The sequence below is a fragment of the Stylophora pistillata genome, chromosome 5, assembly GCF_964205215.1.
Source record: "Stylophora pistillata chromosome 5, jaStyPist1.2, whole genome shotgun sequence".
NCBI lineage: Eukaryota > Metazoa > Cnidaria > Anthozoa > Scleractinia > Pocilloporidae > Stylophora > Stylophora pistillata.
The window spans coordinates 36,962,385-36,977,765 of record NC_142523.1 but is presented as its reverse complement, the minus strand read 5'-3'; the positions used below and the strand labels follow the sequence as shown (position 1 = coordinate 36,977,765).

Below are 15,381 nucleotides of genomic sequence, written 5' to 3'. Positions count from 1 at the left end.
TTTACCCCTCCCTTAACCGTCTGGGTCATGTGACATGACATAATTGTATGAAATCCTTATAAAAGATACTTTCCTACACGAAGATGTTTTATTGTAATCCAAGTCAGGCCTACTTACCTGCAACTGACGAAGAAGCTTTCAAATCCACTCCTTTATCACTGGAGGAAGCTTCACTTAATATATCTTCCCCTGAAATTTCGTGGAAAAGATGTATCGTAACTAAGTTAAATTAAATGTGTTGTTGGTTAAATTTAGTTTAACGCTTCTGAATGGTCGATTGTCTTTTCAAGTTAAGCTCGGTGCAGCATAAATTTAGTTCAGTATGACTGGTCTAGTTTGTAACAACGAATGAAATAAAAAAGCCAGCTTATGATCAAGAACGCATATCAGACATTGAACTTGTCACACCCAACCAAATGGTATTCTATCACAGGCGGCAAAGTTACAGCGAGAGACAAGCGAGGGGTGTAGTGCGAAATTAGATCTACAAGATCATACAAATTCTAGAAGGATGAGTTGATTAACAACGCGGATACTTTCTGTCCATCGTGAGGAAATATCTCAGGAAACATCTAAATCTGGTTTTCTTTTGCCACGTACTATTTACATGTAGCTACAATTTAAATCGATTAGAAATTTGGTGAGCCACTTTAATTAGAGAGGACAATACGGATCTAATGGAGTTACTTTGGCTTCAAATGTAGCAAGGGGTAGACAAAGTAAATTACAAGACATTAACAGAACTGCCGTACGAGGTTACAAGGAAACCAAAGCTATTCTCAGGATTCGAAAAAAAAATTTTAACGAAAAATGTGACGTCACTCTTCAAAGTTCCATTCTATGAGCTGGTGAATTTTGCAAACCTAATACTTGTTAACTCTAATCTCTTTATTTGTTTTATTCCATCATTTTTTCTTGACGAAATGATGTCGAAGTGTAGCTCTCCAGCGGGCGTTAGCATGAATTTTGGAACTCGGCCGATCGGGTGAAACTTCAAGTGTAGTTACGGTTCAAAACTTACATGAAGATGAGTAAACAGATTTAAAAATAGATGATAAAGTGAGAGCTTCCGTAAACCAAAAAAAAACCAAGGAACTCAGCTGGGTGTCGAGACAGATTTGTCCCACATGTTTTAAATGTGATATACATCGCACGCTGTTTTATCAAGTAAAAAAAACTAAACAAAAACAATACTAGGATACCTTTCTGCGTTCGACTTTGATGGCCGCTTTTAAACTATGCAAGCTCGATTTATCGTCAAAGAAGCCCGTACCCTGAACTACAGATGGTATCTACCTCGGCGTTTTTTTTTTCTTTTTAAGTTTTGAATGTCGTGTCTCTCGCTTAAAAAGATTTGCAAAGATGTCGACACTGTGGCAATCGACCCGTGGACCGTAAATCTACCCTGGCACAAACTGGCTCCAAATATCAATGAATAGCCGCACACGTCTGACTCTAAAATCTGAGCGAAACAAGCGGTTAGCTCCTCAGTGTATAAAAACTGTCATTTACTTTTAGTTGTTAGTGGCAACGCCGTCATAGGAATTCATCTTTATACTCGTTAAAGATTAAATTAATTTGTCCATCTTCCCACTATGTGCATGCCATAATTTGTTGAAAAACTTTTTCTTTTACCTGTGGGACTCTCGCTCTCCAGACCTAGTTCTTCTTTCAATTGCGAAACTTTATCTTCAGCCATAACTAAGAATAAAAACAGAACCAAACCGATTTCCTTTGTGTCATAAACATTTGTTTGAAAAACGATTCTGAATGCAAAGGTAAAACAGGGAAACATATTACAGTCTAAAACATTGTAGAGAAAAACTGGAATGTATCGTATATTTTTAATAAATTTAATAATCTACCAGGAAAATAAGAAAGAAAGATAACAAAACACCGTACAGGTTATTGGACCGACTGCGGTTGAATATGAAATAGAAATAAACGTTATAAGTTTTCTAGCCTCAGAATGATGAATCTCCGAGTTTCAACAGTTTCCCACAGTAGCGCTCTTACTTGGGATCGTCTTGATCCCCATGGCGAGTAGAATAAAGAAAAAAACTAAAATCAGTCGACTAAGTTTGCAGGGATAGTCGTCATTTTGCTGATTTGCGTTCAAATAGATTTAACGTACATTTGTGTAAGATGACGCTTAAAACAATGCACCACAACTGAATTCTTACCTCAATCTCAAAGATAAATTCTTGAAAAAATGTTTCCGCGATCAAACTTTCTCGAGCTCTTGACTCTAGATGATTGTCTCCAAAATGAACATGTAACATATACAGTGTTCTTGTACAGACAGGAAGTCGTAGGGAGGTTGTAGGTAATTTTAAGAAAAAAAAAAACTGGAAACGGAAAGCAGAACTTCACGTTTCATTTTCGTATGTCATATTTGTAGGTGCTGGGTAATTTTTAGCATTATTATCTAAAGCTTGACTGAATCGAAAACTGTCGCGAACGACATCATGAGCGCTGCTGCTCTCAAATCATAAATGAAACCATCATCCAATTATACAGAATGATTTAATGAAAAAACTGATTGGCAGAGAATGTTTATCTTTGCTTTCAAGACGTGAAAGCACAATTATCCGGAAAGGACTTCAACTCACGCGTATAACAACGCTTGATCAACACGAGAGAGATGCGCAGCAGTAGTGTGGTGAATTTTACGGAAGACTGTTAAATTCGACTCCTCTGCTCCTTTTGCTAGAGGTACCTGTTACCTACTAAATTTCCCTTCATACCCCCCCTGTCATCAGAACTCTTATTCTCCACAATGTTCTGTATACATTTCATATCACTGACGAGGAGAATTTGTGTATCGATCAAGAGCTTCTTTAGTTGGCAATCAATTTCTTAATTCTCGCTTTCAACTTTCTTCTGTAATCGCATGTCACTACTAAATATAACAACAGACTATAAAGCCCTTGGCCTACTATTTTTGATAGGCATGGTTCGAAAAGAAAATTTATTATTTACGCTGGCCTTCCCACAGAGAAATAAAAAAGTGGGATGCCAACACCAGCTTCTTCCGAGCAACAAGAAAGCACTAAGCCTCGAAAGAATTCGAAAAGCACCAACGATAGAACTAAAGGGAACAGCAGATCAAATTTGTTCACATTCCCTTGCGGGAACGATGAACACGTGACTAAAATTTGCTTTGCCCCCAGCATAAGCGGGCTTCGTAGCTCAGTTGATATTAGCGTCCAAATAGTGCCTAGAAGGACTGGAGTACCACACCTTCTGCCCCGGGCATCGAATGCCCCCCTTGCATCATAAGACGGTTGCATGTTGACAAGTATTTTGACTTCATAATGGCCTCAGTTTCAACATGCGTTAATTACATTGCAAGAACCACTTTGCATGTGATCCACCCAAGATCACATGCATGCTTTACTATAATGTTTCTACTCAGTTTAGAAACTGAAATACCCTACGCATCTTAAAAACGATAGCAGAACTGATAAGTATTGGTGCGGTTGCGGTAATGGTATGGCTAACTGACTTGATGACTTAAACTGGCCACCTTAGAGAGTTTCTAAGCTTACGTATCGAGCGTTACCCTTCTATTCGCTCTGACGAGGGGCTAACACTAGAAACGTCAGCCATAGAAACTATTTACGGTGGCCAATTTACAAAATGAACTCAGCTGATATCGTCAAACTCTCTCCAATGGCTTTTTCAAACGTTCTCGAGAATGTATACTACAGCAAAAGCTGCAAACAGATTAAGGAGCCTTGGCTTAAATGTGCTGTAAAGTGTTACTTCTACTCAATATTTATCTAAGTTTCCATTACACTGTTAAATATGTTGTTTCTTGTATGTGGCGTGTTTTCACAGATGCTTAACATATATTACAAGCTCTTTACGACTGTGATAAATTAATTAAATTCGCGCGAACTGGACACAGGCTGAATTAACAATCGATTACATGTTTAAGAGATTGTACGTTGTACTTTTAAGAACTGTAGAGGAAGCTCATAAAAGTAGTGTTGCTTTTTTAAGCATAACCAAACTTAAAACTCTTTTATGTTTCATCAACGGCAACTTATGGATTCTAAGCAATGACTCATAGTCTTAAGCCCTCCCCGCCATTTTCTCTTAAGAAATAATAAGAATGCGCTAAACGACAATTTAACGTTTTCAATAAGAGGTGGGTTAATGTTTCTGCAGAGGGCATACATCTTCATTTCCTTTTGAAAAGTTTCTTAAAGCTTTGGAACTCTTTCATGTCTGTTACTAGATTGACATGATCCAAGCATTTTTACTGAAAAGCCTGTCAAACAGGTTCTCAATAGCATCGTGCGAAATCTACGATCACGTGACAAAAACGTATAAAGATGACTGACCCGGCAATCTGTAGTTTTACTCAGTTAAGACTGAGTCAATTTCGATCCTCAAGGTTCCCCCATTTAATTTCGATAAGTTTCAGGTCCTCAAAATGAAAACCGTAGCTGTCCTGATGCTGTTTTTTTTCGTTGTCTTTGGTAAGTTGTTCATATAAAGCTTAAAAGAGATTACTTTTCGTTTCGGAACCAGAAACGCTCTAAAGCAAGTTGTCAATCCTTTAACGTCCATGAGTGAACAGGACAAAAGTTATGCTTAAAATAAAGGAAAACATCAATTAGGAGATTATTAGTTGATCCAATACCAGATTCCCCAAACTAACATCATAAGAATTGTATGGCAGAGGGTAAGGAGAATTACTAAACATGATCTTAGGCCTAAAAGAGTTTAAAAGTATCAGGTTAGAGCGGTAATTATCGATAAGGCTAAGCGGTGCGGTGTAACTAAAATGTCCTGGTGTAATTCAATTTGATTACCTTCAATTTCTTTGCATATATAAAAAAACAAACAAACAAAGAAACGCGGTATCGATACTAACTGGACGAAAAAGAGGAGAAAATATTTTGTGAAAATGAAAGATATAGATGATTTAACCGTGAGTGATAGTTTGCGTAGAAATTTTATTCACACACTCATACCAAAACGAAAATTTAAGCGGTCTGTTTTGATTTTCAATTGCTAAAGGGATGATTAAGGTTGGAGTAAACCGACGGATGCAACAGAGTTAGTAATCTCAGCTTAAATAACGATATTCTTGATTTAGATAAGATTAAGGTGTATGGTGTAAAACTCTTCTTAGTTGGAAATCAAACTTATTATCTTTCTTAGGCTTGCTCCAATTTGCCGAAGTATTCAGCGTGCGACACTTTGGTAAGTCTAGAACTTTGACGTTTGCGAGAATTTAAGCTCCTAACCTGAAGCTGTTTTGTTTTCATTCCCAGGAAAAGCCCCATTGTAACTGTGCACCGAGCTTAGCCTACAAGGAAACACGGGAAATGGACATGGAGAACAAACAGCTGAAGTGAAGCAATGCATGCCGATCAATGAGCCCATCGTTGTCGAAAAACTAACAGAAATTGATGTCAGTGAAACTTTGGACCCTGGCAGTGCAGTACTGGACCCGGCATCAAGATTTTATCCTGGCAAGGGGAGGAAACTGTTAATGAAAAAAAAAAAAAAGAAAGAAAAAACAGAAAATAATTGTGTATTTTGTCCTTGCAAGGTTTTCTTTCTTATTTCTATTGGAGCAGAAACTGTCAGAACTTAGGCAAAAATTTGAATTATTTTTTCCTCGCTGCGTTTAGAAAAACTTGTAGTCGAGAGAGATCGTGTTACAACGGTTCTAGCAAAACTCTGTTTTACCTTATAATAAGAATTGTTTTTCTGGTCTTTTGGAAACATCAGAAATTATGCTGTTTCTTTGAACGAGGAAAAATCCCTATCATGAAATCTTGCCTTTGTTAAGCTTTGATTTCAGAAATGCACGACGGCAGCCGACTGTTTTTGGCCAAACACCTGTTGTCTGTTTAACAAGCGATGTAGCCTGAAGTTGCTGAAATACTTCACTTGTTACCTCAGGGTAAGTGCAATAACTGTAAATAGTTAATTTTTAATTAACTGTTGAAAGAATCGTGGATCGCTTTGGTTTTGTTCTACATTACTCTGTGATTGGTTAAGAAAGTTTGCGTCTTTTTTTCAACCAACCAGGTTCAAAATAAAAAACCAATCGCGACTGGTCCCTCGTTTAAAGTTGTTCAGGGGGTTTCGGTGTTCACTTTGAGTTCCTATTGGCTCCTTGTAATATTTCTTTAGTTCTGATTGGCTGTTTTGACTACATAAACTTTTGATCTTTACAACATGTAATCGAGAAGCGCTCTTGGATGGTAGGCGGGTTTCCTTTGATGCTGATGCCTATTCCCCAGTCTTTCATAAGTTTGTCTCGGTCGAATCACGCGATCTGAGAACAAACTGAGGTCTGAGAACAGACTGGTTTGGGGGGTAAAAATGGGAAGGGAACAATGAGGGTCCAAAATAAGAAAGTGGAATTTAGAGTGCCCAAAGCCTACCCACTGAGGAGTGTCCATCTACTCCTTAAAGATTGTTCCTTTTTCTACAGCTAAAAATTGTTCCAACTTCTAGAGCTAGGTCGAGCCACCAAAACGAGTCAATGTTGTTTGGGACGCTCTGAAAGGGTAAATACATAGGTAGGCTTTGTGAAATGGAAATTATAGAGCGGTAAAAATGGGTTTTCAAAAGTTAGAATAGACCACCGAAATCTCACTGGAAAGTAAACAGGCATTCACGCTCCCCCGAGTCCCACCCCCCTGAGGACTCTTCGTTTATTCCGCTACTGTAATGAACCCGATCTACTTTCCTAACCAGACATTATTTTTTTATTTAACTTTTAGAGCGTGCATAACTGCGGCTGTCAGGAACATTTGGTTTGTAAAACCACGACTCACGTGACACTTCCGATTGTGAAGATTCCCTTTCCCATGAAGCAGTGCGTGCCGAAAGACGAAGCATAATCTTCTTTGTAAGATTTCTAGTAATCATTGTAACATGAAATAAAATCTGACGGTTTGATTTGGTCTTGTGACTGAGAATCAATGTTTTGTATAGTTCTTTGCAGTCTATTTCAAGTCACCAGCACGCTAACTGCACTTTCCTTGCGCTTTTCTCGCATTCAAGCAGCAGATTGTCCCAGGCGAATAGTGGTTTTCCCTTACGGTTACCGAACTTTTACTGCTCTTTTCCCGTAGGTTATCCGCATTTTGTCTGGAGTCTTATCCGGCAGTTTTTCCCCGCAATTTACTTGCGCTTGCCTCGCAGTTTCCCTGCCCATCCCACGTACTTTCTTACACCTGGCAATAAAGAGAAAAATATAACCCTCTTAAGCAGGCCATCATTTTCATAATCACAATACCCGCGGAGAGTGTTCGAAATTGAAGCTGCAATTTAGAGAATGGCATTATTGTGACTCGATGATGGTTTTGAAGGAAAAAATTGAAATCTGGGAAGTGAAACTCCGAAAATTCGTCGTGGGAATAATAATTGATTTTGAATTTTTCAAAATAGAGATAAATATTAGATTTATCCTCCCTCCAACCGGTACTACAGACACATTAGCCTGAGTGACAATGCATTTTATTTCCTTCGCATACACAAAACTTCTTATTACAAAAATATATAGGAAAAAAATATCTGTATTCTTAACCTGAGACACTTTTCTTAGTTAAATTTTCTTATAGTGCCTCAACAACTCCAATTCTTTACAATAGCTCATGAACACATCTCCGCATCTTTCGAAGCATGAAAAACTTCAATTAGTTACCGCATCTCTCATTTAGTAAGCGTGCTATGATTGTTCAATTCAACGGGCCGTTTTTCCCTATGGTTTCTGAATCCAGAGATATCTTAGTAATCTCGTTTTCCAGGTTCGTATTACATGTTATGCCTTTTTCGCTCGTTTTCTCCGCTCAAAAAAAAAAACTCGGTCTATAACTTACAGTACGGACATCGAACTCGGTTAGTAAGTGGTATTTCAGTTTCTCTATTTCACAAAATAAGCGGCCTAAATTTATGTACCGGTATTTATTTATTTACATACGCGTGAATGTTAATGAAACTAACAACGCGTCGTTTATTTTCAGTATTATATTATAAGTGATATTATTCGGAGACACTTTGTGAGAGTTACACGTAAACAAAATGCCTCGTAGGGATCAAGAAAAACCTAACCAAATCAATCTTGCCTTTCATCATCCCACCAGCTGTTGAAAGTATCCCATAATATTCTTTGACTTCATTATGTCTCGTATGTCTCTGACTCGTAATTTTGAAGAAAATTCTGAACTTGACATATATTTATTGAAAATTGCAACCTCGTCAGGAGAACGGAGTTTTTTCAATTCCTCAAATATTTTGAAGCTATTAAAATCACAAGGCTCAAATAACCGTGACCTCTACAATCTCACTGCTTTCCTGATTTTCCGGACTTTTTTCGTCAATTTCCTCAGCTTTCATTGCACGAGCCAGAAGTTCCATCCACCTGATAAGAAATAAAAACTCTCCTTACAGTTTTCCGCTTATTTCTTTGGATTAAGGTGCGGAGAATCTGACAAAATTCAGCCCTGATTGTCAGCAGTCTTCTCCTGGAACAGTTTTCTCTATCTACCCTCTGCCATGGTATGAGAAATCATTCTTCAATGCGCTCTTCAGTGTAGTTATACTAAACCACACCGCTGGAGATCACACCAGTTTCTGTATCAGAGAGTAACAAGTCGCAATGGCAACCCCACCTCCACCCACCCCACGACGGGATTCTAGTCTATCAAAAGTCATCCCCTTTTCATCCCCTACCGTCCCTACCCCTCCCCCCCCCCCCATTTCGCCAGGTTTTCTGACAAAGTGCTGGTCTTCATTGGGGTGGACAGAAAAACTTAATACTTAAATTCCCCGGAGGCGACTCACAACTATCTTCTCCCGAAAATATCCAACACTATCTAGCAAACAGGTAATGAGAATTCTCAAACTTATCAGGTAGAAGTAATCATCTTGACTTATCACCCAATTCCCGTAACTAAATTACAAGGAAATGTGTAGCAGATGGAGGGGACAATTAATAATCAGATCTTGGGAGTTAAAAGCCAGACATCGCGATTTGAATTCTAGCGCGGAGACTAAAACATAGATAAACACATCACATCAAAACGATCTCGGATTCCCTGATAAATTCTCAATAGTAACGTATACTGATTAATAAGGAGATTTTCAAATTTCGTCGGTTGTTATTACCTTTGCATGCTCTCCTCATTTTCGGCCTCGAAAAAATACACCCGAAGGTTTTTGTGATGTACTTTAAACACATTCTTGCGGCGGTCCACCTCGTCTGCCTAGAAAGGAAAATGTAAAAGATACATAAAAATCCTTTTGTAATGATGCGTATAAAATTATTTTACAAAAGAACACGATAATACGACAATCTTCCATCGTAAAACAGCGCATGCTTAAAAAACAGAGGCATTAGTTGTTGCAACGAAACAAACTTTGCCATCTACTGAGAGGCTTTGCAAGAATATCACTTTATCAGAAAAGTAGGCATACAAAAGTTAAAATCTTATTAAAAACCGTGCCAAGTTTGTGGCTCGAAAAGAGAAACACCACACTGTTTACACGATTTACATACACTTTATTCTTCGCTAAAGACTTGTAGTAAAAATTTCGTAATGTAATAAGTCATCGCAGAGAATCGAAAACACTTTGTTAATCAATTGTGCATCGTAAAATCAGCACTCAAGTGATCAGAATGGCCAATCAGAATAAAGGAAGAAATCACGAGGAGCCAATCAGAACTCAAAGAAACAACAGGCCAAGGGCCTGAAGCGCAGGAAAACGCGGTTGACGCGCTTTTAAGAAGGGATATTTTCATGCAGGGGTTCATCTCACAAGAATTACACGGTGCTGTCAACAGAACTTACCAGAGATGGTTTGTCTGCATTGTGACCAGGGAGAGGGAGGTTAAACTCTGCTTTTGTGTCCTGCATCAAAGAAACACAAATGCCCTCAATGAACTCCACCAAAGACTAAGAACACAACACTTTTAACAACACGAGAATCGCTGGGACCGCTGGAAGAAGCTTGAACAATCTTTGCGAACTCACGAAAAGAGAAATAAAGCGACCGCAGAAATAAGTTTGATTGTTGCAATCGCAACAGGCGCTGTCGTTTTTTCTTTTTTTTTTTCAGCCTACTTAGTGAAATAGTTTCCAGTTTCCAACCTAAAAAAATTCAACGAATTTACTATTCAAAATAAGTTAAGCTTGTCTTGGTAAATTTCTTTCTCTTTAACGTCGACAGAAACTTCACAATTCTCCAGCTGAAGTAATGAAATCATTGATTAAGAAACACTTCCTGTCTGTCTTCGATAAAGTCAAAAGTTCCTCAAGATGTTGCCAGCCAATACTGGAAAACTGTTGTTACTAGTATTGCCACAATGTAAGTACTAATACTGACTCGGAAGTGATCAATATGGTACTGATACTAATAATGCCTTTACCTTCTTGGCCTTGTACCGCAACAACACAAAGTCACTCGAAAGCACAAACCATCTCTTCTGCTAGCTTTTATCTCCTTTGGCCTTGAAATTCAAGTATCCGCTGTGCCAGATCTTTGATTCCTGGCCGATTTTCAACACACTCTGAACCTTCCCTTCCACTTCCTTGACCGTTTCCTCGCTGGAGCCCTTCACAAGAACCCTGTGACAAATTTCGCAAACCTTCTCCAGTTTCCCATTCTTGTACTCCAGCGGTGCTTTGAAGCCTGAACAATGTCCGCACACCACCCTCCCACAGGCGCGACAGTGGTGTCTCCGACGAAACTTCGTAAACAGGACGTCACAAAGCATGCACATGCTCACTGCCTCGTCTCGTACCCAGGCTGGCGCTTTCTTTCCCAGGTCTCCCTCTTCCATGACTTCAAGCTTGGTCCCTCTTCGATAACTCTCTCTTTTCGTTGTCAGTTCGTTTACGGTCTCTTTAAGTTTATTCACCCAAGCTTCTTTCTCCTCGGCGGACGCTGCGGTGAAATCCATGACTCTTTGTTTGCTTACTATACGAAAGCAATTCTCTATTTCCAGTTCCTCATCCACGTCGTGTACTTCCATTCCGTACAAGTCCATTTCTACTTTTACTTTGTATTTGTTTGTGCCAGGAAACTTTGCACAGCAAAGGAGAATGTCGTTGAACTGCAAAACAAAGTACATGGTCCAAATTTAGCTTCTACTACCCTTTTTAGAGTAGAAAGAGGCGAAACGTTTAAAGGCGAAACATTACAAGGGCGTTCCAAATATAACCAGTTTCAGGAGCTAGTCCCGAACTGGAACTCTGAACTGCGTGCCCTTCAGACATATACATACATTTATTTGATAAGTAGGTTTCAAAAAATATGCAACTGTACAGCTTATGTGGACCTTAACTAGTACTATGTCTAAATAAGGAAAAACAGAAATTTACAATACAATTGTCATAAAGCTACAAATAATATAAAATACAAGTTGAAGGAGGGACCAAATAATTTTAAAAATATCTAAATTCAGGGTTCCTATAACAATTTACAGAGCATTCCTTTTGGATGCTGATTTCCCTGACAGAGGTCTTCATAGATTTTATCTTTCTTTTAAAATAGACAGGGCTTTCAAGCTGTTTAATAATGTCAGGTAAAGGAGGAGACGGGAAATATAGTTCTAAGTTCTCATCCGAGAGAGCGACAAATCACAATGTCTGACATTAGACAAATGGCATCGCAGATACAGAGTAATGTCTTCGTCAGTTTTACGAGCACAGACACATCACTTACTTACCAACATCAATGTTCGTTCTTGATGACTGTCTGTCGTCCTCGCCGCAACCTTCCTAACGTCTCCCTCCATCACAAATTCCTGGAACGACAACAATGATGCAAATTTACGAGAGCCATCGAAAACCGTTTGGGATAAACCAGTTTCAAACCGGTTGAACAAGATACTCACACGACTAGCAGTTATCAGCGCACAATCATCTCCTATTCGTTCCTGGATTTCCAAAAGAGTCTTGAATCGCTCCTAGTTTTAAAGAAAATAAGTATAATTATAAAAATTGTTATCATTATTATCAATATCATTAAAGTATAGTGAAAAGACATTACTAGTCTTATCATATAAGAGGCAAAATTACTGAAATGTGATTGGACAAGGCAGGGCATTTTTTTCTTAATTTTTGTAATTGCCCCGAACAAAATTACTTGAAAATGATTGGCTGAAAATCGCTTAGCAACGGCTGCCAAGGTAAAGAAATTTCTGTTTGTTTTGTAACAATGGCGTCCCGTTTTGCGCGAGATCAGTAAGAAAACATTTTGCCCCTTACATTATAAACAAGTAATCACATGGTTCCTCGTAAAATTGAGGATTAATGTCACTTGAGTTTTCGGAAGTTGCAGAAATTGCCCGAGTCGCGCAGCGACGAGGGCAACTTCAGCAACTTCCGAAAACAGGCGTGATATTAATCCTTAATTTTACTCGGCCCCACGCGATTACCTAAACTAAGTTTTTAAAATTTGGGCAGAAGTCACTCATGTTTTAGCATTTTAACCTTTCCCTTTTCTTAAGTTCAATATCTGAAAAAAAAAAAAAAAAAAAAAAAAAAAGCGACGATGATGATGACTTTAGAAGTATATAGGGTTACTCTGGGTCCTAACCAATTAGAGACAGTCCTGGACTAGCCAGTTATTTAAAAATTACCCACAAATCCGGGATTTTTAGCGGCCCTAGAACATCCCGTGTAAATGACGTCAGAAGCATACTACTAACTTTTTTAAAATATAATTTGGTTTTGGCAACTAAGTTGAAATTGTAAATTGGCCACCGTAAAGAGTTAAAAAGCTGACGTTTCGAGCGTCAGCCCTTCGTCAGAGCGAATGATTCGCTCTGACGACGGGCTAACGCTGGAAACGTCAGCTTTTTAACATTATCAAGTTACAAGTTAAGTGGGTAAAAGAAAGGGAAGGAAAAATTGCCACCTTGTCGACTCGACAAAGAATAAGTTGAGACAGGTTTCAAGAAAACAGGAGTTCAAAGAAATAACTAGTAACAGTTCTATGCCTCAGAACAAATTCTAGATTTAATTTTAAGACTTGCCGTTTTCTTCATGCTGTCATTGGCATGCTGTGCTGAAGCAGAGATGATTTTTAAAGCATCTAAAAAAAAAAACAAAACAAAACAAAAAAAGCTGATTTTGACAGCACCTCAAAAAAAGAAGGGAGACAGAAAGAGATAATATTTGGTTGGCTGAACAGTATGGGAAACATGTAAGAGATTAGGAAAAAAGAAAAAGGGATGTTTCTGCAATGAATCCCACTACATCAAGACACAGGCTAAAACGTCAGTCACCGATATCTCTTTGAAACTTGTTACGATATGCATGTTAGCACAGGCAGCCCAACCTCGATATACGATTACACACGTTTCCATTTTGTAACAGTAGAAATATCAGGGCTGAAGGAAGAGGTCCGCTATTTTTAATGTAAATCTTGGATTATGTTTGGTTTTTTATTGCAATCATATTTCCCATAAAATCCTTATATTTTTCTATTGCTGTGTAATAATATAGTACAATATAGTACAAAGGCTGAAAGTTTCTAAAGAAACTGTGGTGCTGCGTCGGTAGGGGTAACAAGTAATTTGGTTATATCAACTAAGTTGAAATTGTAAATTGGCCACCGTAACGAATAAAAAAGCTGACGTTTCGAGCGTTAGCCCGTTAGCTCTGACGAAAGGGCTAACGCTCGAAACGTCAGCTTTTTTATCCGATACGGTGGCCAATTTACAATTTCAACTTAGTTGATATAACCAAATAACAATATAGTACAGACGGATTTACTGAGCTTTGGCTTGGGCCACCTGTGAAACCTCCTCATTCTGATCCCCGTACGGAGGGGGAGGTTGGGCTGGGGGTACCCCGGCATCAAGGCTAAAGCAAAGGGGGAATTAGCCTTACATCTTTCCGTCATGAGAGGTTGTGGGTGTTACGAAACAAGAAAAAAGGGTCAGCATACCTGAAGTGTTCTTCAAGTCTAGAGAATCCTCTGGTAGCTTTGCGACATAATCTGAACAAAGCAATGAGTAAAAATATTAACAAAGTACAGGGACAGACAATTCCCTTTTCATGTGAGACTTAACCTACAGATCTGAAAAACGTTTGCCCATGTCGGGAACTTTTGCGGGCGCATACATGAAACCATGGCTACACTATACTAAAAAACTAAGGAATTTTTTTTTTACACAGGTAAGCAAAGAGGTAAAGATTGAAACTTTCGCCAAAGATCGTCCATCACCAGGGGCACAAAATATCTTTTGCACCTGACCTGGTTTCATCCTTGCACTCTTGCCGAAATTTAGCCGCTTATACACTGTTGTATTTCAGTCGCGGAACTGTATTCACGTACGTTAGTCAAAAAGTATGTCGATATGTGAGCGAGAGGTTTCAGACGGAAAAGAGTTATTCCCACTCGCGGCTTTACCTCTCAGTGTTTCAAACCGCGCACAAAACCGCCAGCTACGCAGGGAAAGCGCATTTCAGACAACAGAGATGAAAACGGCCCATCACATCGAAAGGAATTTTCAAAGTAAAAATAGCAACCTGAATAAAGCGCGGGAAAAAACGACTAATCGAGCCGCGGTTGGCTTCAGTGTTGCATCTGATTGGTCGAGAGGGCGGTGTGAGTTTTCTGGACGAATCACAGAGCGTTAAAACCAATGTAACACCGGATTATTTTCGACATTCAAAATGTGTCCTCAGTTAGCTACTAGCAATCTCAAGCACTAATTTTACCTTTTAATAGCAGTTTGTATCTCGGCACCCTCTGCACTGGTTCCAACATGTGGTGTTGAAGAGTTAAATGCTCGCATTCCTCAGTTTTCTAAGAGGACGTAAAAATACAGATACCCAGATCTACGATATGAATCATAACTCTCCCTTTAGACTCCCACACATTTTTCTGTTAATTAGTGAAGAAAAATTAGTGTTACATCAAGATAGACTTGTTTCCGGTTGTCACCCTTAACCGCACGGGAACAGAGCAGTCAAACATCCCGCACGAGTGAATGTTGTAAGAACGAGGAGGCATGCTTATAGACCGTCAGAACCAAGTGTTCTCACGGGATGTCAGAACCAACTACACGAGCCACTAAGTCACAGCATTATCAAATCCAATTTTTTGATAAAGCTTAAAAGAATGGGAAATCAACAGAATGTCCGTAATCAAGTTAGCTTTGTGCGAGATTAGTCTCAAGTTTTCCCTTCCCCCTAACTCTCGATTTTGCAGATGTTTAGGCGTGGCTCGACACTAACGGTAGCCCACTAGCCACAAACTAGTAGAAATTCAGTTTTGGCTGGTGGCTTTCAATTTCCACGAGCCAGTTTGGCTAGTAAACAGACTGAAATTGTCGTAACATCTAAAAACATCAAAGATGTCACTAGCCACTAAGCTGGTAAGTGG

The 15,381-nt window shown here is 38.9% G+C and overlaps 1 protein-coding gene and 1 pseudogene across 2 annotated transcripts in view; one reads left to right on the top strand and one right to left on the bottom strand.

The window, feature by feature from the left end:
• The window catches only part of LOC148731782 (uncharacterized), a 37,473-nt gene extending 30,470 nt beyond the window's left edge, over positions 1-7,003 (top strand). The window contains exon 3 of the mRNA XM_088760789.1: positions 6,759-7,003. Within this exon, the coding sequence (XP_088616915.1) occupies positions 6,759-6,878 (120 nt within the window). The 3' untranslated portion in view covers positions 6,879-7,003. The remainder of the gene's footprint in view (positions 1-6,758) is intronic.
• The window catches only part of LOC148731781 (FYVE, RhoGEF and PH domain-containing protein 4-like), a 102,849-nt pseudogene that overhangs the window by 77,871 nt on the left and 9,597 nt on the right, over positions 1-15,381 (bottom strand). The window contains exon 6 of the transcript XR_016002055.1: positions 14,715-14,802. The product of XR_016002055.1 is annotated as an FYVE, RhoGEF and PH domain-containing protein 4-like (transcript). The remainder of the gene's footprint in view (positions 1-14,714; positions 14,803-15,381) is intronic.